Here is a 23,482-nt window from a genome sequence, read left to right on the forward strand (position 1 = left end):
TTGACTTAATGTCATACCTAAACATGAGTTGACAGAGAAACGTATAGTAATTAAGCACATTGTATCACATGGATTTATATTTAGGTCCTGAAAAAGCAGAGAGAGTGATAACCAGGTCCTGTTGAAACAGGAATAAAATTGCATTGACCTCAGGAGGATATCCTGGCTGTTAGGCACTGGTATCAATTCACAGCATTACCCAGAAACTGTATTGAAAGGGAGTGGGAGGAATCAAGAGCTGTGCAGGCACCCAGGGCTATCCTTTCCCCCTGAAAATCCCTTTCCAGAAGTCTGATGTTTGGTGAAACATTTGCTCCAGTTCTGCCTAGAAGCTGTCTCTGGCAAGGAAAATGAAGCAGTAGCCAGAGAGGAAGCTCACTGGAAGTGGGTCTCCTCTCAGGCTGCTGCTCTGTCTTCCTTGCCAGAGGCTGAAGTCTTTCCCTTAGCCTGCCCAGGGGAGTCAGAGCCAGCATGCCTTGCTCCCCCTCTCAAGCTGTCTCCTGGAAGTGTTTATAACACACTCAGTGCCATGTTTTCCAGGCCAGGAAAGATGGCCTCATATCCCTGCTTTCGTGAAAGACACTGCACAGATGTTTCATCTCCCTGTTCTGTGCAGGACCTCCAGGAGAAAGTCGAACTGGCAGCCCGGGACCACCAGGATCTCCAGGCCCACGAGGTCCTGCTGGTCACACGGGATCCCCGGGCTCACCGGGTCCTGCTGGGCCTCCAGGGTACTGTGACCCGTCCTCCTGCGCTGGGTACGGCATGGGAGGTGAGTAGCGAGGAGTCGGGACAGCTGCCATTTGCAGGTGTGGGTGGCATTTTCTAACAGCCCAAGTGAGATGGAGGCTACCGATGAAACTTGCACTAAAATGTGGTGGCTCCTTAAAAACCTGCGTGTCCAGTGTGGCTCTACTTTGTGGGACTGCAGCATGAAGAGAAGGTGATCCAGCGTAGTGACCAAAGGAAAGTGACCAGCGTCTGATCCCAGCCTCTAAAACCAATCCTGCCTAGTGGATTTTGTCCTGTACGTGTTTGTGTAGCTGTAAGAGCCTGCTCCATCTCAGTACTCTGTGTTGAAGCCCTACCATCTCATGTTTGTGACAGCAGAGTTTTTACACTTGTAGTTTCTCAAACGTGTTGCTCAACCTCCCCTTCCATGTGCCTCTGAGTGGCATGAGAGCATGACCCCTACTAAACCTGTAGTAGTGTAACATGGCACAGGGATGCACGTGTCCATCATTAACCAGTGAAGCCATCTGGAGAAAATGATTCCTTCTGTATCTTCTCTGTATCCTAGTATCCTACTTTCCCACCTCGTTATAGCACGGAGAGGCCATGGGAAGAAGTTAACACAATTGCCAAAAATTAAATCACCCAACCTAAAATCAAAATGAATTAGTAAAGCGCTAAACTACAAATGTTATGCATAACGCATATTTGTTTAATGTTTACAGTTTAATCTGCCCCTGAGCTGATTTGTATGTTTTACTTACCTGAATGTTTTTGTTGTCATCTCTTCCTGTCCTTTTCTCCTCACTTCCCCTCCCCGTTGTTCATTTCCTGTTTTAAGGCCCAATCCCTTACAATGGCTACCAATCCAGAAGGTGAAAGGCTCATTCTGGTTCAGGTCTCATTGGGCTGAAGGTCAGAGATGGATGCTGAACTGCTCTGTGCTTTCCAGCAACGATAATGACTACCACTAATGAACTTACAGCTGCTGTACATGCACTTGGCTTCCTGGCACTGCTAAAAATTATTGCCTGACCCATTTTTGCCTGCTACTCATGTATTCTAGCTCATAATTGGAATAAGCTACAGCAGGCAGAGTGTGCAGTGTATAATGAGCACAGTATTACAACCGGACATTTGACAAATTGTGGTGGTGGTTTCCAACTAACTTGGCTGTCTGTTGGTGGGTTTCCAATTGCTCCAGCTTATTAATTTTGTTAAATGTTTTCATTGTTCCTTTATGTGAATAAAAGATTTGTATTTAAAGATTATATATATACTCACACACATGATATAGAAATATATCTATATATAAAATGTCAATTTCCTAATGAATGCTTTAATTTTCTACTCCCCTTCTCCTGTGTTAACCGTATGAATACTCTTGGTGGTGGTGGGTTAAGGTGGATACGGTGAGCCAACTGATCAAGACATCCCAGTAGTGCAGTTGCCACATAACTCCTACCAAATCTATGACCCTGACGACCTTTATGACGGTGAGCAACAGCCGTACGTAGTTCACGGGTCCTACCCCTTACCATCCCCATACTCCCAGTCCTATCCATCACCTCATCTTGCTCAAGCAGAGTTTACTCCTGTTCAAGAGGAGATGGAAGCCGCTGAGCTGAGATCCCCGGGAATCAGTCGCTTCGCAAGGAGGATAGCCAAAAGGAGTGCCAAGACCGCAGTGCGCACTAAGGCCAACGGAAAAAGCCCCCCTCAATGAACTGTTGAAAAAAGGGAAACATTTTATGCACACCTGTGTTTGGCCTTTTGCCCTGGTGCCTCACCTGTCACTGAAAATGTTTACAGGCTCTTATGTTAAAGGAGAGAAAAGTGTACATGGCCAGTTGACACAACAAATGATGGTAATTATCTTGCATGCCAGAAGTTTAGTATGTTAGTGGGTTGATGCTAGCTGATGATGAAAGGTCACTTGTAGATCTTGCTCTGGAGTACTGTTCCATTCACTCTTCAAACTGTATCTGAGAAATGCATCTGGCTAGGTGGTGTACATAGAACCATTCATAAAAGTTAATGTTTTGTAATCCATTTTTCCCCAGCTGATTGATTACTTTCTCTTAGTTTTGGATTAATTGCTTTACTAGCAGAGTAACCTGACTAAATCCACTGGAGAACAATGCATCAGGTGTCCTTGCACCCCAGTTATTATCCTTTTGTAAAGATTTCTTACATTACAGACCACTGTTTTCTTAACTCACCTAAAATAAATACACAAGAATGTTCCGTGGGAGCACACTGATAATTTATTGTGAACCTCTTTCATTTCTGTTTTGTATGCAAATAAAAGTGGCAAGCTTTTGTATGGTAATTCTGTATTAATTTGATTTTTAACTCAAAACAACTGCATTAGATCTTAAGGGGACAGAATGTAATGAGAAGGAAACACGTTTCCTATTTTCACCACTTTGGGGCAACAGTTTTATTTTAAAGTCTGACTATAAACATTATTTAGTCTTATTTTTTAAATTGTATATGGACAAATGCAGAGAGTAACTGAGCTGAGGTAGTTGTACCAGCTGCAGATGTGAGATTCCTCATGTCAACATGCCCAAATCAAAAGACTGGCAGGTGTTTTTGGGATGGCTACTTGGATCAGCTAAAGAGGAGAGGAAGGCAAAACACCAATCCAACTTGAGCACAGAGCAATTAATCAGCTACAAACAAGGTAAGTTAAAAAGAGACTCAGTAAACAGCTTTGAACAGTACTGGAGACTGAGCAAGATTTAGCTCAAGAACGGACATTTAAGTTGAAAGCATACATTTGGAACACTTTCTTCAGCCCTTTACAGACATTGAGAGGCTGTCCTGCACATCTCAGGACCATCCTCCTGCTCATCCCTGACTGGAAGCGGGTCTAGTAATATTCTACAGTAAAGAAAAGCCTGTCAGGTTTGGCCTCTGGCCACTGCCAGCCACTCCCTCAGCTCGCCAGGAAGAAGATGAATGGGTACCTTTACTGTAGAATCTCCAATTATCTCACCTAGAATTCAGCCTCATTAGTAGCACACACGATTTGCACACAGGACTAGCAGGCTCTGGCTGCCTAGGTTCTTTCACCTCTGACTCCACCCATTTTCTTGGGGAAAGGCAATAAAAGTTGATAGAATGTGAGTTGATTGTCATTTAGTTGCCTGCACTTGCATTTAAAATAGAAGGTAGAAAAGTATAATGTAGTTCATGGACTTTATTTTTTAGCAGCTTAACCCCACTTGACAGAACATTGAGGCCCCAAGTGAGCATGGCTCTCTTGGCCACAGGTCACATGGCTCTCAGGTACCACAGCCTGGCACATGCAACTGATACTCAAAGGTATTATTAAAACTAAATACAATAATGCCTGGGGTCACAGGGTTAATTTCCCTGCTGGCACTGGCTGTCAATACCCATGTTAACTTATCCCAACTGCAAACTCCCTCTGCCCCTCCCTGGTTAGCTCACTCCCATTCATGTTCCACTGACACAGTTCAGAGTTCTGCTTGATATATGCTGACCTGTGGAAGTGACTGAGAAGGTCACTGATGGAAAAAAATCAGCTTTCAAGCAATTCTGCCCGTTTTGTCTTTGGAAGACTTTGAGTCTCCTGCTAACAGTGCACAATATATTAGTCATGACTGGCTGGCCTGCAACACTATATCCAAATCTCAGGTTCTTTTGGGACCACAGAGAGTGATGAGACCACAGGGCAACACCAGGGACGTAGGGATACAGCATAATCAAACTGATCAAAATAAGGCAGTTGGTGTTATTTACTCCATGGAACAGCCTGACCAAATCCCTGAGGTTGCTTGTGGTGTGCAATGGATGTCACCTGTCCTATGCCAGTTCCAGCAGCTCCCACACCCCACACTCTCCTGGGCTGGCCTGGGGAGCAGCTGGAAGCAGCACAGCCCCCTCCTGAACACAGGGAATTTGGGTGCTCTGCGCCTGAGGGATCCCCTGTACCGGACACCTGCACAACTGGCTGCCACTGCCACCTCCTCCTCACACCCCATGGTGTACATGGAGTGACTTAAACAAATGACTTGGGGAAAATGAAGTGGCCATACTCAATCAAATTTTATAACTATTTACATACTAAAGCACAAGCTTCAATTGCAGTAGTTCATTTATTTTAACTTTCTATTTACTGTGCCATTTACTGGGTCCAGGCTGACCAGAATGCTTCTGGTATCATTAATCATACATAGTCACTTGCTGGACCTATCTTGGTAATAAAGAGTAACTAACTAGTTAGTCTCTGCTCTACCCAGTTATAAAAATACTATTCAGGAATTGTATGTTTGCCAAAAGAAGTAAGACACAGTCAGTCAAGATTTTCTCCAAAATCCAGTCTCTGAATAATCAAGAGTGTCTCGTATTTCTTCCAGACCACCTAAGAAACTGAAGCTGCTGACTGAAGGATTCAGCACATGATGAACAGCTGATGCCACACAGTTCTTACCAATAAACTGTATACTGTGTCCTTACACAGAAAAGAGCATTTACTGCAACCTAGGCCTTTCAAAAATACTTTCACTAGTTAATGCAGTGTACTAACTAACTTGGAAGTGAAGGCTTCCTAGATAGGAATTTTTTCTGGGATAAGCCCATCTGAATGTCAAAGAAAGGCCCAATATCAAACCATTATGTCATGGAATGAAATATGTTTATAAATAAACAACTAGTTTTCTTCCTGTATGATGCTTATATGAAACAGATGTAGAACACTCCAATTCTCCTCACCAGACATTGTAAAATTTGGCAAATAACATACCAGCATTTTCTGCAACACAGCAAACAACAGGTGCTTTACTTATCTACAGAACAGCTTTGGCTTGAGGGTTTTCAGAGCAGGAAAGCAGACAGGAATTTCAGGCAAGTAGCTTGCAAAAGTGAAGTGAATTTTATGACTTTTTTTGCACCATTCAATACTTATGTTTGATCTCCTCATTTGGTTTTCATAATAAAAACGTTTCTCTGTTCTGCAATATGTTCCTTAAAGCAGGTAAGGCATGTTCCTGTAACTTGAATGAAAATCAGATTGAAGCTGAAGCGGGGAAAAAAGGAGAAGTACTTTTCTGTTGATCTGCCTTTAATGCCTGTTATTTCAACAAGCTCTTTGAGGAACAGTGGTTTGTCAGCAGTGAGCTACTTCATAGCAGTAGTCAATGTACTGTTTCTATGAGATGCAAATACTCATTATAAAGGTATTAATTCTTTAATAACAGTATCAAATCAAATGTCAATAAAAAATACCAGATCATACAATGCAGAGTACAGACGGCATTAACAAGATAATACCTAATCTTAGCTGTTTCAAATATAGGAATTTCTATAACCTTACCGAGTCAAATTTGCTAACACCTGTCAGAAACATTTAGCATAGAAGGGTTGACTGAGCTGCACAGATGCTTCCATATTAGAAGAATTTTCTTTGAGGGAGGAGAGACACTCCTGACGGCACTTCTTTCATTCTTATTACTTCCTTCGAAAATCTTTAGGTCTGTGGGGGGGAAAAAAAGTATTTTAAGAAATGCTTGTGCACTACAGTGGCTTTGCTTTAAGGCTGTAGTAGCAGCCTCATCTAGTTTTATTTCCTTACTTGGGTGAAGGTTTTTTTGACAAAGAAGAATATTTTCTGGATTACACAAATAAGACAGAACAAATTAAAGACATTTACTAAGACCTCTAAGAATTTACAGCCATCAGGACTAGTTGGTCACTCCTATTTTCCTAAGCAAAACAAAAAACCATCTTGAACTGAATGCCGTCTCACAGGGCTTTAAACACAGGCACTGATTTGTCTCCACTTTCAAAAACTGAATAATCCATGCATAAGGTGGTAAGTTTTAGTTAACAGCACAGTCCAACACAACACTACTAAAATAGTTAAAACCGATGATTTAAAAAAAACTCTTCATTTGAACCTTAAAAGTTCTGCAATCCCCTTAGCTTGGATGACAAATGTGGAAAACATTCAGATAGAAGCAGACTGCTGTATGCAACCCTCTGTGATCCACTATTCAGGCACATCTCTCTCCCTGCCTGCCTGCCACAAATCCACTGGCTGCAGGAACTACATTCATCCTGAGGTCACACAGCTCAGACCAGCTTATGGCTTTCAGAATGCTGAGTTTGCAGACTGGATGCACATCTACATCCCTACCATGGCCTGCAGAGAAGCTGCACATCCTGGACTCTGCCCAGTCACTCCCAAACCCCCCGTGCAGGTCAGGGTCTCTGAGGAGCCCAGTGTTTGCCCAGCATGGAGCAGCCGCCCCTCGCAGCCCCAAGCCACCCACAGCCGCAGCCTGCGGGAACACAACGCTCCTCACAGCCCCTCTCCTGTGCCTCAGAGCAGCTTGGGCAACTCACAGGACTCAACAAAACAGGTATTAACAAAGGCTTTAGAGACATCTAAAGGAATACAGGGACAGATTTCCCATGAAATTGAATGAAAAATTCTGGCATACAGGAAAACCTGCAAATTTGCAAAACCTGCAAAAGCTACAGTAACCAAGTTAAATTTCCAAAGGTGGAACATTTGGAAACATTTTATCTGTAATTCAGCTCAATAATGGAAATGAAAAGCAGACAGCAATGGAAGCAGACAGCTTAAAGACTGAGAGTTTAGATGGCTACAGAGATGCCACACAGAAATCCAAATCCAATTTAGTCCTGTGCTGCAGTTTTAGAATTTGCTAAGCAATAGCACTGCAAAGTGAAATCATTCACACAACTCTTGTATGAGCCCACAGGTTCTCACATGAAAGCAAGTCTAGAATTCAGTTTGTGTTATTTCAAGAGTAGCATATAAAATTGTGTGAATTTTATGGAACAACTATAAAGAAGACTAGTGTTCATGCTGTGATGAATCACAAAGCTGTTCTGTTCCCCATTTAAATAGCATATTCTGTATTAATGTTTGGACTTGTGTCTTTTGTGCATGACAGAACTGCTGCAAGCACCATATATGTTGTTGACATACTTGCTTAATGTTGAACTTGAATGTACTCAATGTTTGATGGCTGGTGTGTACTGGGAAGCCAAGTCACAGTTTCTAGAATCCCAGACTGCAGTACTTGGGGCTATTCATAGAATCAGAGAATGGTTTGGATCAGAAGGGACCTTAAATATCCTCTGGCTGCACCCTCTCTGCCATTGCACATTTTGTTACTCAGATCTCACCCTGCATGCCAGAATAGGTATTTCATTATATCAAACTGCTTGTAGAGTAGTGAGAGTATGGGATTTTGAAAAATTCTCAGCAGTGACTTAGAAGTTTCATCACTACATCCATCCTAGACAGGTGGACAGTGCTGGAAGATTTTAGGCAACACAGCATGGCAAAAAGATCATTGTCTTGCATCTTGCAGCTTACAACTATTACTCTTTCTTTTTAGAGACCAATCCTTTCTCTTATACATTGCTCAACGAATTTTGCATTTTTCTATGAATGGCTCCCTTAAAACTTCCATCTAGGTTTATGCTGGAGTGTTGCAGAGCTGCAGGCCTCACAGCACTTTGTTCTGGAGTGAAAATAGTTTTTATTTTTGTTCGTGCTTGCTTGTAACTGCATTTCAACTTTAATGCTCATTGTCTTAAAATTTAAATGCATAAAAATGCATCAAACACTGGACTCTTAGTTTGCAGTCTTATAAAGTTAATGAAGCTTAAAGACAGGATTTTCCACACTGAAACACTTGTATGAACAAATACAAAAGTTTTTAAAGCCTTTTCTATTGCCACAGTAGGCTTTTTATGCCCACTAGTACTTGGCTTTTGGACTGCTTTTGAAGAATTCTTGGCACCAGGAAAGCTAAGCCTTGGAAAACACTGCCTTTGGCAGAAGTGTTATAGGCATTTTGTCAGGCGAAGAATATGAACCCACAAAAATGCTGTCTACTCAGAGAGAATTATGAACCACTTGTGAGCATCAATGGATAACTGCTCATTGATAAGTGACACAAATCCATGTGAGAGTCTTCTTCTTTGATGGCAGTGCTTTTGCCTGTCCGCAGCAAAGGCCTGAGTTTATGCTCTTGGAACAAAGGAAATGCTACCTCCTAGAACAGACAGTTCAGAAATTCATCCAAAGGCAAAACTTCACACAGCAGCTTCTACTCTTTTTAGTTTTAAAGTAACATTCTAGGGGAAAAAAGCTTTGCTGTATAGTGACAGGAGACTCCAAGACAAAGGGAAATGGGGGAATGTGGGAACCAATGTCTCTGCAATCTATGCTGAAACACAAACTATTATGGGTTCACTGAAAATATGCAACATTAGTCTGTGCAGCAGACGTCTGCCACCAAAATATGTAAAAAGTATTTGTCTCACTAACATTTTTACTCCACATAAAAAGTGTTAAGACAGTTCTGTGAGTTCTAGGCAAAATACTCAGCAAATTAAATCAGTAACCCATTTGTTACAGGAGGCCTCTCAGTGCTTCTCTCTTAACAAATACTTTACCACTGAGTAAAAGGCACTGAAGAGCTGGTCCTAAACTCTGGTTACAGCGTTTAAATCTATTAAAGCTGCCCAGGGAGGTCATGGATTCTCTCTGAAGACACTCAAAACCCACCTGGATGCATTCCTTTCTAACCTGCTCTAGGGGATCCTGTCTTGGCAGGGGGGTTGGACTGGATCATCTCCATAGGTCCCTTCCAAACCCTCACAATTCTGTGATTCTGTAAATTCTCCCAATTTTTATCCATACTCACAGCTGTCAGAAGAGAAATACAGCTGATGTAAAATGCTGATAAACCACAGCCACTGAAACTTACAGAACAGATAAACCTGCACATATGTCCAGCTCCTAGCATCAGCTTTTGTGATGGAAAACAAAAAGGTCTCTGTCGTCCCCATTGTAACTGGTAGAGAGCTTCCCAAAACTCTGCAGAATTAATGTATTTCATACAAATGTTGTCTTTTGATACAGATTCCAGCCCTCCATTCTGCAGTGTTGAAAAAAACCAATAGCCTGTGAGAGTTTTCTCACTTACAGGAAAACAGTAACTTCTTTGCTATGTATTCCACTTCATGAAATAAGACTGATGTCAAACTAAACCCTAGAACATGAAGAAGTCCTGCCTTTCTTCATGGACTTTAAAGATTACTTGAAGAGGCTTCTATTCTTGGGCTAAAGCTTCCCATTTTAAATTCTCTCTTCAGTGTCTCTGCAGATTTTGGAGTTACAGTTATGTTTTGAAAAGCATTGCAGAGTGTACTGCTGGCAGAGTGTAGTGCTGGCATTAATCACTAATTAATACTGAAATTGGTGAGCATACATGTGCTTGCCTAGCAACTCTAACCAGCTCCAGCATACACACACCCCTTTGTGCAGCTGCATAAAACAAGGTTGTCTGTAACCTAGGTCAGTTTTCTGATTCTCCATTCTGTTGCCACACAAGCAGAATGGAGAGGCAGGAAAATTGATGGATGATTCTTAAAACTGAGCCTTATTGCCAGAAAAAATGCTCAAGAAGCTATGACCTCAGCCTCTGAGCATCTCAGATGGCAAACACAAACTAACAGCACAAAAAGACCTACTTGCATATCTGCAACTATGATGGGACCCCCCACCTTACAGAATATTTAATATTCTTTTTCAGTGTGATGGGAAATATCCTCTTTCAAGGGTATTTTTCCTGTGAGGGAGGACAGGATAGAGACCTTCTGCAATAGTTAAATGTGTTTAACTCTCAACTCCTGGAGTAAATATTTATTTCAATCAATTATGAATAGACTTGCTGCACAGCTCCATCTTTATTAAATTCTTGTCAGCACATTCCAGTAATGATGTATCCCTCTGCCTAGCAATGCTTTGTGGAGGTAAAACAGCCTCAGAAAAAATAAAATTAGGGGGGGTGTGCATTACTCTATGAAGGCCAAATCTAAGTAATCACTAGTCTGTTATAGTGTAACTAACTTGATTTCAAAAAATACACATGACAACTTCACCATCTTACTTCTAGGCAAACAAGCTAAGCATCTTCCAGCAGACAGGTTAACATTATTAACCTCAAAGAAATAATAAAGGTAAGGCTGTAGAGCAATATATGATACTGTCAATTCTGTATGTACAGCAGTTATTTTACAATCCAGGCAATATTTTAAACAATATTTTCTCTTCATTTTTAATGACTCAGAATACCTCTTCAAAACTATGTATTTTAATCCAAATGACTTTGTTTCTTAGAACTACTAAATGCACTGGTATTAGCTATAACAATATAATTTGTAGTCAACATTGCCCTTCCTTCTTCCAAAAGAAGTGACACACTTCCCTAGTTTCTGCTACTGCATGATGCTGATAAACAGCATTTGATAACATGACCTTATCTTCTTTCAAGCCCAAAAACCCTGGATAGCCATTTCTCCACAAACAATCCCTACTCACACAGCTTAGCTGTTACGCTGCATTGTCTGAGACTTTTCAAAACAAGTTTTATGAAGTCAAATCTCATGGAACTATTACAGCCATTCGTGTGCTTGCAAGTCTGTGTTAATGACTGCTAATGCTTTCAAACCTGCCTCTGCTGAGGAGTCAGACAGTCAGTGCTGCACAGTAAGTGACCTGTCAATACCTGCTCTTGACTCAGCAATGCACACCTGCTGTGGAAGCTCTGTCTCAAATTGCAATTTTCTCTTCACCTGCGGGCAATCATCTCACCACTGGAGCACATGACCAGAGAGCCAGAGTTCCCTGGAATTTCTGCACTCTCATCAGCAGTAACAGGAGTGTTCAGAAAGGATTTACTTCTGCATCAGCACTGCAAAAGGTCGATGCCTTAAGGCTAACTAATGCCACAGGCTAATACAGTGACTGAGATGAGAGACGTAGTACAAGAATAAAATTTGAAGAATTTGAATTTGAAGGTTTAGAATTCTGTTAGGATTTTACTGCTTCCATGAATGAGAGAAAGCACTCCATATGCATGGAAACCCCCTTAAAATGAATAACCATCCTGTAGGAAAGGCACATCCATCTATTTCATTCACAGTCTGTACAACACTTTGTATTACCTGAAAAATTTAATGTCTAGTAGGATTCCCATTTGCATAGGTTATTCATCAAAAACAAAACCAAAAAAGTACTGGTCTTAACTCACAGTTATCAATATGTTTTAAGAGTAACTCACCCCAGAGGATTTTGTCTGTGGTTGCTATATTAGCTTTTCATCCGGCAGCCTTTTTTCCCCTGTCCCCCATCCTGTTTCCTGAACAGTGTCGTGTTCCCCAAAAGGCTGAAGGAGACTTCAGCATGACTGTGTAGTTCTATAGAAGCTCTGCTTGACTTTCATATACAAGTTTCAAGAACTTTAAGAAACAACAAGGATAATATCTCTCCAAACCTGGCTGAAAAACTAGAACAAAGAAGTAATTGGTATTAAAGTACTTCTAACCTACCCTTAATTTTTGAAGTACTTAACAAGTGATATCCACTAGCTCATAAAGGTCTCATTTAGGGGAGTGTACAAACAACACTGTTTTGAATAGATGACAGACTGGGGAAGACCAGTTAGTGAAAAAATTTTGTGGGTTGATTATGCCACTTGGTTACTAGCCCTCAGCCACTCTGATCCCGTTACTCTGTGCTGCCAGGTACGTTTGATCTGTATTACTGTGATGCTCTTCTCCACAATTCTGGAAATCACCGTCACAGGAATGCGGAATTACTGCTAACTGATGACAGTTGTCTGCTTACACAGAATGGTTCTATGGCTCATCTTTCATATCTGCTTATTAAGGGCAATAGATAGCTTTTAGCCTTTTCTTATAACAAAAGGTTCCAAATAATTTGGTTTTGTCTAAAATTAGCACACAATACACACAACATGAAATTTGTTATCTATCTGGCACACATTTTAGGGTTATTTTATGAATAAACTATGACATTCTGAGTACTTAAGATCTGTTTTTATAGAAAAACTTCAACACACAGACAAAACTTACTGTAAATTCCAAAACAAGAAGAATATATGTATCTTTCAGGAAAACTCTGCAACTTATGCCAAAGTCAATAGGTATTAGGTAAGCGGACTATAGAAAGGGAATTTATGAACACATTTAATCTTTTTCACTAACAGCACTAGTAAATCAAAACCCAAGGATCAGACATTACTATCATTCCCTGGAAAACCAAAGTATGTGGTTATACCCAAACATCAACAGTTTGGTGCTGGGGTGGAGTGGGCAGAAGAATCACTCTTCTACTCAAGGTGTACCTATTATCCCATGGTAGCTCTATGCCTCTGGTAAAATAATCAGTGAAATAGCTAATGATATTTCAATTATCACTGAATTTCCAGTTCACACTGTGGCCTACTCTAAATCCTCAATTCCTCTGCCTGGAGCACAACAACCATTTCCATGTTGGTGTTGTTCTCATGCAGACTGTTGTCTTGCCTAAAAAGAACTTCTACAAGTATAACTTATTTTGCTTGGAAAACAAGCCACAGTAACAGAAGCTGCATTCTGTAACACGAGTAAGAAAAGGTAATACTGCTATGACGGTACAGCTGTAGTGATTAATCCTTTTATGCAGAAACAAAACTTAAGATGTGTATTTTGTGGTTCTCAGCTGCATCTTGTTTGCTTTTTTCTGCATAAGACTAGCACTTGTAATTTTAAAAAATGGTCCTTAAATCAAGTTATCTGATATGCATTTAGTTACTCTTAGTGAAATGAAGAATGGTTTATTAAAATTTAAAATAAAGTGGTTACAACCTCAGTTTCTGTAAAACAAATTAAGCAAAATTGATCAAAGCTTTTTTTAAACTTACTGTAATTCCCTGATTTTAACCTTGTTTATGAGAGTTCTGTTTGGAAAAATATTTACAACAGATCAATGGAATATACTTGTAAGCTTCATCTTGTTAAGATTATGCTTTTTGAAAACAGAAGGTTACGTTTTTAGTGATATATTCTACTAAAAACTACAGGACTGTATACAGAGCAGCACTGTGCACCCGGCTTTGGACAAAGAATTACATTATTCTCCAAATAAACTGAGAAGTGGGTGAAGGAATGGTGAAATATTTTCCGGACTTACTGTCAGCCACAGAAGTGAAAAAAGGAAATCTAGACATTTTTATAAAAGAGTGATTAAAAATTAATCTAACTCTAATTTCATCTGGGCAAGTAGTTCAACAGTATCATATACAACCATTCTCCTATTCCTGGTCAAATTTCCATTCATTTAGTTTCAATGCTCACGTATGAGATAAACAGGTTTTAAGGGAAGGGGAAAGTAGCTTTGGAATTTCTTTTTGGGAACCTCTTCAGAAAGTTCAAACATAAGGGCCCAGTTACCCATTTTATTATCTCTTACCTTCAACTCTTGTTTTAGAAACAGCCTAAGCTGCCCCCAGGTAAAGGGTATGAGAATCAGCAGCACTGATCTGTTTTAGACATGCCAGAGAAAAGCCAGTAATTGAATTCAATAGGTTAAACAATCTGAACATGGATGTGTTGAATTTTTAAGATGACTGAGTTACTGACCCTTCATGATTAGCGTCCAGTTGCTGCCTGTGGCTAAAACCAAATGTAGCGGAGAGCAATTTTCTTCTTAAATATCTCTGTGGCTTTTTGCACAGGAATTTAGATTCAGCTCTGGTAGTCTGAAATGTGGGACTTGGTTACCTCCAAATCTCCTCTTAAATGAACACTGCTACACAAAATTCTGAGACATTTTATGCCCTTACTAATAAAAAACTCCAAAAGTTACCAGTGACAGTTCCTAGATTTGGTTGGGGATTAATGATCTCCAGTTAGTTCATGTAATTTCTACCAAGAGGCAAAAAGGCCACAGAAAATTAATTGTCAAAGGGATTCCTCAAAGAGTACATTGGAATAGAACTGGGCTGGATTGGCAGGACAGCTTTTTCCTGGTTTATACAGTTTGTTTTCTAGGAAAAAGTAAGACTGGCTGCAGTCTTTTACAGAAGTTTGTGTTGGCCAAGTCTTCTCTCAACACTGCTACATGCTAGCCCTGCTTTGTGAGAGAAGATGAGCACTCAAGTTGAAGGGGCAGTACTTATCCCAAGATAAAAACCCAAGTATTACCTAGTGAGGCATATTATAAAACAAAACATAAAATCCTAAGAAGCTGCAGACACATTCTACAACTGAACAGGAACTAAGAAAAAGACTGAAGAAATTTAATTTGTACCAAATTTTTAAAGGCTAATAAATAAACTTGAGATGGTCCTTACAAAAAAGGCTCAAGACCTCACCATCTTTAGAAATGGGTTTATGGCTTTCCCTCTGCCCTTCTCAAGGTAACTAGAGTGACCACTCCAAAACTTTTCTCTTTAACTTTTTACCTCATGTTTCATTGTAGGGAGTAAAAAAAATCTTATAAACTTAGTAAAAACTGCAAGTTATAATCTGTAACAGCAAATCACTGGAAATACTCCAAATGTAATTTCTCTATGTAATATAATGAGAAATGTCTTTTGGTGTTGGCTCCTCATGAAGTTATCTGGAGAAATTAGCAGACAAAAAACCTAACAAAACCTGTGAGCATCTTGCACATATAAAAGTACTGTTTAGAACATCCTTTCAGGCACATAATCAGGATATCTCTGGCTTCTTCTTCTGTTCAATTACTACATTCCAGAAATAATCTCTGTAACTAAAACCAGAAACTTGCACTAGAAATTGTAGAATTGTGCAAGATAAGTACTGCTGCAGTTCTTCTAAGAAAACAGAAAAGGAAGCGGTGGCTGAAAGGATTTTTTAACCCAAAAGCTTTTCTGTTTACCAGTGCTCAAAAATTTGTTTGCTGGGAACATGACAGGTGGCTTCTGGTTGCCCGAGTCTGGCAAGGCTGGCTTTAAGGACACAAAACTGGGTAGGAACTGGAGTGACAGAATATATAAGTGGATTATCAGAGCCATCTGCAGTTCACAGGCATCCAATATGCTTGTGTTTCATCACCTACTAACTTCTGTCTGAGAACATTGTGATTTTCTGCTTTCAAAGCCACAGAGTGCTGCTGACGAACTTCCAGGAATCTGTGTGCCATGGCATGGAGATGACAAGCAGTGTCAAGTACTGGGACCCTGACTAACCCATGCTGCTTAGCTGGAACAAAATCATGGCTTCAGACCAGGCTCTGCAACCCCCTGCCTCAAAGCAGGATGTACAGATGGGGGCAGGAATCAGGACAGTTACTCAGACATATAAACATTAAGAAGGTGTTTGGTTTTCAAAAAGCAAATTGCAGAGTTTACAATATATCAAGTTTTGAAAACTTCAAAAGTGTAGAAGGACTTGCTCCCCCAAGGACAAGCAAGCAGCTGTCTGGCCCGAGGGGAGCTCCTAGGAGGGCTGGCAGTGGACCAGGCACTCAGTCTGCACACCAGCACCAGCCCAAGCACACTCTATGCAATCAGACAGCTCTGCTTTCTTAAGGGAAACTCCCAGGAATGCATCCATCTCACTGGAACAACACAGGACTGCTGTATCTGGTAACATTCTTATTTAAATACTTCTTGAAATACAATTTCCTGCCTTTAAAATTGTCTCAAAACACATATATACCCAGACAGTTAAACTTTCCAATGGTATATAACAGGAAAATTTGCCCATGAATCTGAAGTATCCGTGCTTTCATGGAACAGAATTGTTTGCCTAGTCATATGTAACTGGTGAATTCTGTGACGATTTCTGTTTAAAACTCATTTAAAAGACATACAATCTGAAATTTCAAACACATTTGAAATAAAGGTTTCATTCACAGTACAAGATCAAACTCTGTCAAAGGAACTTGTTTTAGATCTTTTTCACCTTGAAATATGTCTGCAACAGACATAATTTACTTTCCTGTATCTATATGGTTTTCCATTCCACTTACTTCAGACCCCTCCATGGAGGATCTAAGTCAGAACCTTTGCACAAGTTGGAAAGTCAGTTGTCTCCAATTAGGAATAAAAGGAAAGAATGCTTAAGGAAAGCTTCTCTGACTAGGAATATTCTGACTTTTAATTTTCCATTTTCAGGGAGCAGGATCCTTCTTGATGTCCTGTCATGGCAGAAAGAGAGGTGATGGGACGGCTCACCACTCTGAAAACCAAACCCTTTGCTGGGTTTCCACACCTGTGCTTTCCTTAAAAACTGTTTCTCTATTTTAGTGTCCCACTTGCATACTGTGTCTTTCTCTATGGTGGGCCAGTCTCCAACTACCAGCAAAACAGCCTTTAAAGAACCCTCTACAGCAAGACATTTTAACACAAAATATAGCCAAAATGTCAAATAACCTGAGCAGCACTGAGCAAGTTCTTCACATTCCAAATGAAAATTTACATTATTATTTCCAGTTAAAGAGAAAAAGGGGATTTTTCCTCGTGATATTAGTAATTTCTCATATAAATTCAGCTACTTACATTCATTCCCTATTATCTATCTTATGTCTGGTTGTTTCTTGAATATAAGCTTTAATATAAAACCTCAAAAACTAATTTTCTACTCATAATTGTGTTTACTGGTATTTATAGACTTTAATCAAACTCTGCTTTTCACTTATCTTTTCCCTTAAAGCATACAGGTATCTTAAAGGGCTAATATCAACTATTTTCTTTTTCTCTAGAAAGAAGCTGAACCACTAACACTGTCTCCCTCTAACTCCCCCCTTTTCTAATCACCATCAGAGATATTTTGAACATCTACTCCATTTTGAACATCTATTCCATTTTGAACATCTACTCTTTGGTAAACAGGTTGGTCACCAGGCTCCAAACTTCATGGAAGATAAATAATAATTAAAACCAAAGTCACATAAGGCAGGAAGAATTATTAAAACCATCTGAAGAAGGAAAAAAAAAGAGGTTTTTTTTTTGTGTGTCCTTCATTTTCTGCTTCATTGTAAGGACTGCTCATACTGCATGGAAGCTGTCTATGGGCTCTGCAGAAGGTCACAGATCCAAGTCCACAATAAGGCTTTTCACATCCCAAATGCAGAATGCAGGGGACAAGAACAGGTTACTCGTTTTAGCACTGTGTGTTCTCACTCTGATTTCTAAGATCCTAGTACAGAGTAACAAACAGCCCAAGGAAAAGCCAAACAGGACTAATAAGATTAGCAACCTAAGCATTGGGTTTTTTAAACACAGTTCATTAAAATACTAATCTATTTTACTACGTTTGTTTACTTTCCCTATATATAAAGAACCATAGAATAATCTGCATCTGAAAGGACTCCACTCAAAGAGGAACTAACTTCAACATTACATCAACTTGCACAGGAACTGTGCATTGAGTTCTGAGCATCTCCAGGGCTGGAGATTCCACAGCCTCCCTGGGCAGCCTGTCAGCTGACATGAATAAAATGACAGGAACCCAAAGAGAAAGTCAGTTTGGCATTCTGAGACACAAGTATATCTCTGCAATATTTGGATTTCTACAAAACAACTCATGTTCCCCTTATGTCTTCTCTTCTGAAGTAATTTTCATGTCACATAGTTGTTTCCTCAGTACACCTCAAATTATCAGATTTATACAACAATATTTTAACCTAACTTCTCTTTGATTTTTTGAACAAAGCTGTCCATTTGCCGACTTGTTTTTAAAAGAATATTTGTGCTTAATGCCTCTAAAAAGAAGACTATGTATGTACTTATATTTTTGTTCCTTCTCCAGTCTTTTGCAGGAATACTGTAATAATGCCAACACTACTTCTTCCATGGCTTCACACACTGAAAAAACTCAGAACAGAGATTCTGTTACCTCTGCATATTCATACACCCTTTCTTTGAATGTGTTTGGTGCAAAGCTGTCTATTCTCAGACACTCCAGCTGGCATTTTAATCAGAACAGTGTGGGCACATGGCTGTGGTTCATTTTAAGTTCCCTTTTCCAGACCTCTGTATTTTACTTACCACATCAGAAAGTTATTTTACCAAATTTGCTCAATTCTTCATCTTTTATTTGCCAACTAAGCCCACCTCCCCCCCAGCCCTAAAATCTGAATGCCAGAGAATCAAAATACATTTTCTCATTCAGACAGGAAAAACACTAATATTTTTTCCCATTACTTCATATTGGAAACTCTTCCCAAGATCAAAACCAGTAAAAAAGTGAACTGAAGGTTAAATTATTTATTTGACACCAACAATGGCCTGGTTGCAGGCCAGAGCAAGAAGCCAAAATCACAACAGTGATGAGCCCTGCAGATAGTGGAGAGAGGTAAGATAACCATTCTTCTCCCTCTGCGAGATCTTTCCAGCTCCTGAGAGCATAAAAGCAGGTGGGACAAAAGTCTGACACAGCAAGGGTTAGGTGTGTCTCCAAGCCTTTAAATATAGCTAAAGATGGAATAGCTGGTTGAAGGAAAACTTCTGCCCCAGTCTCTACACACAGAGAATTAAAATTCTCCCAAAGTCCCATTTGTTTTTCCCTACCCCACTTCTCTTTAACATTCTCTCACTCATTTTACACCCAGTATTCTGTTCCTCTCAGGCCCACCTATTCCCTGTTTTTTCTCACCATAATACCCACTTGAGCTCCCTAGCTCTCCCACAGGAGAAGCACAGGGTTGAAAACCTCCAAATCTGCTATATGATTTCTAAGGCAGCTGCACTCCCCAGCCCCCATAATTGGCAAGGAGTAAGACTGTATACAGAGTGCAGTCACCAGCAATCAATCCAGATGAGAGGGCAGAGGAGAGAAATAGTAAAAAAAGGGGATGCTTATTTTCTCTGTGCTTTGGATTCCTCCAGAGGGAATGCTCTAAGAAATTATGGGAGGGGAATTCTAACTGCATTAGTGTTCTTACCTGCAGATTTTCGCCTAAGTTAATATGCTGACATGAGGATATTACAAAACTTAGTTTGACAGCAATGACTAAATTAGATGGCATCAAGTTTATTTGTCCTCTGCCACACACACCTGCAAGTCAACACAATTAAGGTGGCCCAGTCCTAAGGAGATGAACTATGGTAGTGTGTGGGAACAAAGAAATGCATTTTAAAAGCCCTGTCAGCACAACACTATTTCCTTTGACAATACAGATACTCCCAATTAGTGAGCTAAAACTAAGTGCCAGCTCACCATTCAAGCTAAATTATTGTGGAGAACCTCTCTAAGTTTTAATACTAAACACAGAAGACTACAGCACACCATATGACAGGACAGGCTTATCAGCTTTACTGTAATGTACTGCAAAATTCAGGTCAATGGTGCAGAATCTAAACTTCTTGAGGGCTAATCCACAGAAATCTCATAGAAAACAGGAGGTCTCAGGAATTTCAGCTCCATTCAGTACTGAGGATAAACTCAAATATACCAAGTTTGACCACTGACATAGGTTAGAAGAAGTCAAAACCGATCTCCCTGTTTCAGCTCAGCTGAGACTGTAATGTATTTACTGGATTCTGTTTCCTTTAACAGACACTAACACAGAGGTGCTTCCATTACACAGAACAATGTGCAGACATATTTCAGTATTATCTAAAGTGAGGAGCCTAAGTACAAGTGATTTTCGATAAGCTTTTGAAAGTTTACAGACCGGAGCGGCATTTCCTTTGGCTATGGCTAACAGTTTTGCATTATACAGCACATCCAACTCAAACCAGGTAATGAAGGTTTTTACTTTAATCATTTTGATGAAGCAGGGAGTTGAAAACTAGATTTTAAGTAAAGCTTTTCTTATTAAAAGAAAACAAAGCAGAAATAGAAAATTTTAGCAACCATTGTTCTTTGCTTTAATGATCTTGTCTCTCCAAACAAAAATTACTTAAAGAGAAGAATGACTACTTTTTTCTTACTAATAATGTGGGAGCCTACATAATACCTATTCAGTCAGTGTGTCCTTTTACAAAATCTAAGATACTTACGGAGTCCAAACCTTCGGAAAGGCAGCAATTTCTTCTGGTGTATATTCATCTAACCTCTTGGGGACTGCACGTGGCTGAGGAATCTCCTGTAGAAGGTTCTTCTCTATATCTTCTGGAATAACCTGAGACAGGTGAGAATAGTCTTAATTACTTGACTGTTTAACAAACAACACCCCTGGCCACAAAGACAGACCAAAATTTGTCATTAGGACTGCATTCTTCACACTAAGTGTTTGACCTAAACACACCAATTCATCTCATACATCTTGGATCTCTGTGAAATAATATGGAAAACACCCCAACTACACATAAATACACATATTAAAAAAAGCAGTGTCATTTTTGTTTTCATTTGTTTACTTATGACATGGGTGCTATTGCTAACACTCCCTCTTCACCTCTATATAACACATGGATGAAAATGTAACTGCATGGCTACTCACATCTTCAGGGAACAGGTGTAGCCTCTGCATCAGAGTTCTTCTCTGAAGGTTTTTTGGAAGCATTCTATAAACAGTCAGTTTAACAATCTGAGGAAAGGTAACATAGTAACAAATTATCAGGGAGGTTACACGTAACATGAAATAGGTTAACTGTTTTTCCATCTGTCCACTCTTTCATTATTGAAGCTTAGTCAGCTTTCAGGCTGAGGAATTCTGGCACCACCTCCAGAAGAAGCTCTAGACTTAAATTTTAAAAAAGGAAATACTTACTCCTCAACATAGAAACACTTATTTTAAGACCCATGTAGAAAATTTCAGTTTAGAAAGTTAAGAACTATATTTAGCATTTTTTGTGGATGACTCTACATGATCTTCAAAGAATTGAGAAGCTTGTGGTAACTCTGTATTTTATTGCACATTTACATACAGACATTGTTTAGGAAAAAAAAAGTGCTTAAATTTCTCAAGTGCTCCCAGCAACTAGTTTAACAGTGTAATTTGATATGTTTAAAACACTTTTATAATTAATGCTTTGTACCTTAAGCAAAGCTGACATACCAAAATGCTGCATTACAAACTTACTATTTGTATTTATAACCCTTGCTATTAGTTCCAGATGAACAACCTCACTTCTACACATCAGCAATGAACAGAATTTTTACATCTACTCTATATGATGCTCATTGTAAAGTAAACAGGATTTTCTCTTGGACTCTAGTAAAGATGCCTCTTCTTTAAATACAAAACACATTGTTATGGACTTCATCCAGAAAGGGAACATTTGTAAATGTAAAACAATGCACACAACTGTAGGAGACAAAAAGGTTTTCATAAAGGACAGCAAAGCACTTAGAGCTGGACCTACGTGCAAATTTGTAAGTAAAATGTTTGCTGCAGGACACCCAGATATAAACTAGCTCCAAATCAGAAACTACCCAGGCGTGCTTAGTGCAGCATCAAGCTCAAGGCAATAAGCCACACTAAAATACAGGGCACTAACCACAAACAAATATCACAGGCACCTGGATATTTTCCGAAGTGTACTGAGCAAATTTACTTCCTTTTATAAAATTAACTAAAGGAATGCAATCAAAATTTTAGAGACAATCACCAAGTTCCCAGGTGGGACCACATTAAGATAGGATTTTCAGGTGTTATGCAGCCAGTACATAAATCTGTGGACAAATGCAATAAATCAGGATAACAGGAGAAATATAGGAGGCCATGCAGATTAATATACAGCTTTGATACCTTCTCTAATAAAAATTAATAAGCATGTATTAAAAACCAAAGATGAAAACTAATGCTTTTTACGGATAAAAATTATTTATCATTGTGTAATTTGCTTAGGTCATTATACTCTGTGTCCTGTCACTACAGCTCTTGATAAAAGGTCTGTCCCCATCTTTTTTGTAAGCCCCCTTTATATACTTGAAAGGCCCATAATAAGCTCTCCCCAGAGTCTTTTCCTCTCTAAGTTGCATGACTCCAACTTTTTCCATCTCTCCTCATAGGAGGGGTGCTCCATCCCTCCCATCATTTCTGTGGTCCTCCTCTGGACGTGCTCCAACACATCCATGCCTTTCCTGTGCTGGGGGCCCCAGAGCTGGACATGGGCTCCAGGTGGGGCCTCAGCACACTGGAGCAGAGGGGGAGAATCACCCCCTTCACCCTCCTTGCCACACTACTTTGAAAGCAGCCCAGGATTCTGATTTGCTGCAAGGTCATTAGTTCAACTACAGAACAGAAGGCTAAACAGGGAGCCACGACACAGAAGGTAGTGCTGGAAAAATCCCTTCATTGTAACTTCTGCCTCAAAGACTCTTCTACAAGCCAAAATAAATCCAAAGCCAGCTACTGGAAAGACCACGTTTACATCCAACTTCTTGCCCAAAATTCTGCCTACAGCCACAACTCCACTCTCACTGCTGTGGTGTCAAGTCAAAAAAATCAGTAAAGCATAGGCTTAAGTGAAGTTGTACAGATTGCTTTTGCACCTTGAGTAAGGTTGTGTCACAGAAAAGGCAGATTCAATCAACAATACTTGCAAGGTGCTAAGTAAGGGCTCTTCTGTTACCTGAACATGCTCAAGTTTTACTAAAAATAGACCAACTCTAAATAAAAAAGTACGGAATTGCAAATCTGCTACTGAACTCACAAAAAATCCAAACTCAGATTCAATGTTCCTTGAAAACACACTTCAGAACATGTTGTTTCTTTCAGGAATTAACAATAAAACCCCTTTTTTTACATGCTTGTAATACGCTTCTAATAAAAGACAAACCTTACTGCTTTCTATGTCATGCTTACTTTGAGCTATTAAAATAGCAAGAGTTTAATTTGATACAAAAGTTTAAAAAGCTAGTGATTTCTGTGTAATCTCAGACTGGCAGAGAGGTCTACCCACCCACAGGTCTCACTGCAACCTTGATCTCATTTTTTAAAGTAGTTACCACAGCTTAACAG

The 23,482-nt window shown here is 39.7% G+C and overlaps 2 protein-coding genes across 3 annotated transcripts in view; one reads left to right on the top strand and one right to left on the bottom strand.

The window, feature by feature from the left end:
- Positions 1-5,073, top strand: part of COL14A1 (collagen type XIV alpha 1 chain) — a 114,544-nt gene extending 109,471 nt beyond the window's left edge. Inside the window, exons 48-49 of the mRNA XM_041407562.1 lie at positions 617-772; positions 2,136-5,073. Of these exons, the coding sequence (XP_041263496.1) occupies positions 617-772; positions 2,136-2,458 (479 nt within the window). The 3' untranslated portion in view covers positions 2,459-5,073. The remainder of the gene's footprint in view (positions 1-616; positions 773-2,135) is intronic.
- Positions 5,074-5,937: 864 nt separating this feature from the next.
- Positions 5,938-23,482, bottom strand: part of MRPL13 (mitochondrial ribosomal protein L13) — a 28,726-nt gene continuing 11,181 nt past the window's right edge. For both annotated transcript variants that reach the window (XM_041407533.1, XM_041407534.1), the window contains exons 5-7: positions 21,017-21,103; positions 20,574-20,695; positions 5,938-6,238 (exon numbers count right to left, since the gene is read on the bottom strand). In XM_041407533.1, coding sequence (XP_041263467.1) covers positions 6,214-6,238; positions 20,574-20,695; positions 21,017-21,103 — 234 coding nt within the window. In that variant the 3' untranslated portion in view covers positions 5,938-6,213. The remainder of the gene's footprint in view (positions 6,239-20,573; positions 20,696-21,016; positions 21,104-23,482) is intronic.

This window comes from Onychostruthus taczanowskii, unplaced genomic scaffold (assembly GCF_017590055.1).
Source record: "Onychostruthus taczanowskii isolate IOZ18803 unplaced genomic scaffold, ASM1759005v1 scaffold27, whole genome shotgun sequence".
Classification (NCBI taxonomy): Eukaryota; Metazoa; Chordata; class Aves; order Passeriformes; family Passeridae; genus Onychostruthus; species Onychostruthus taczanowskii.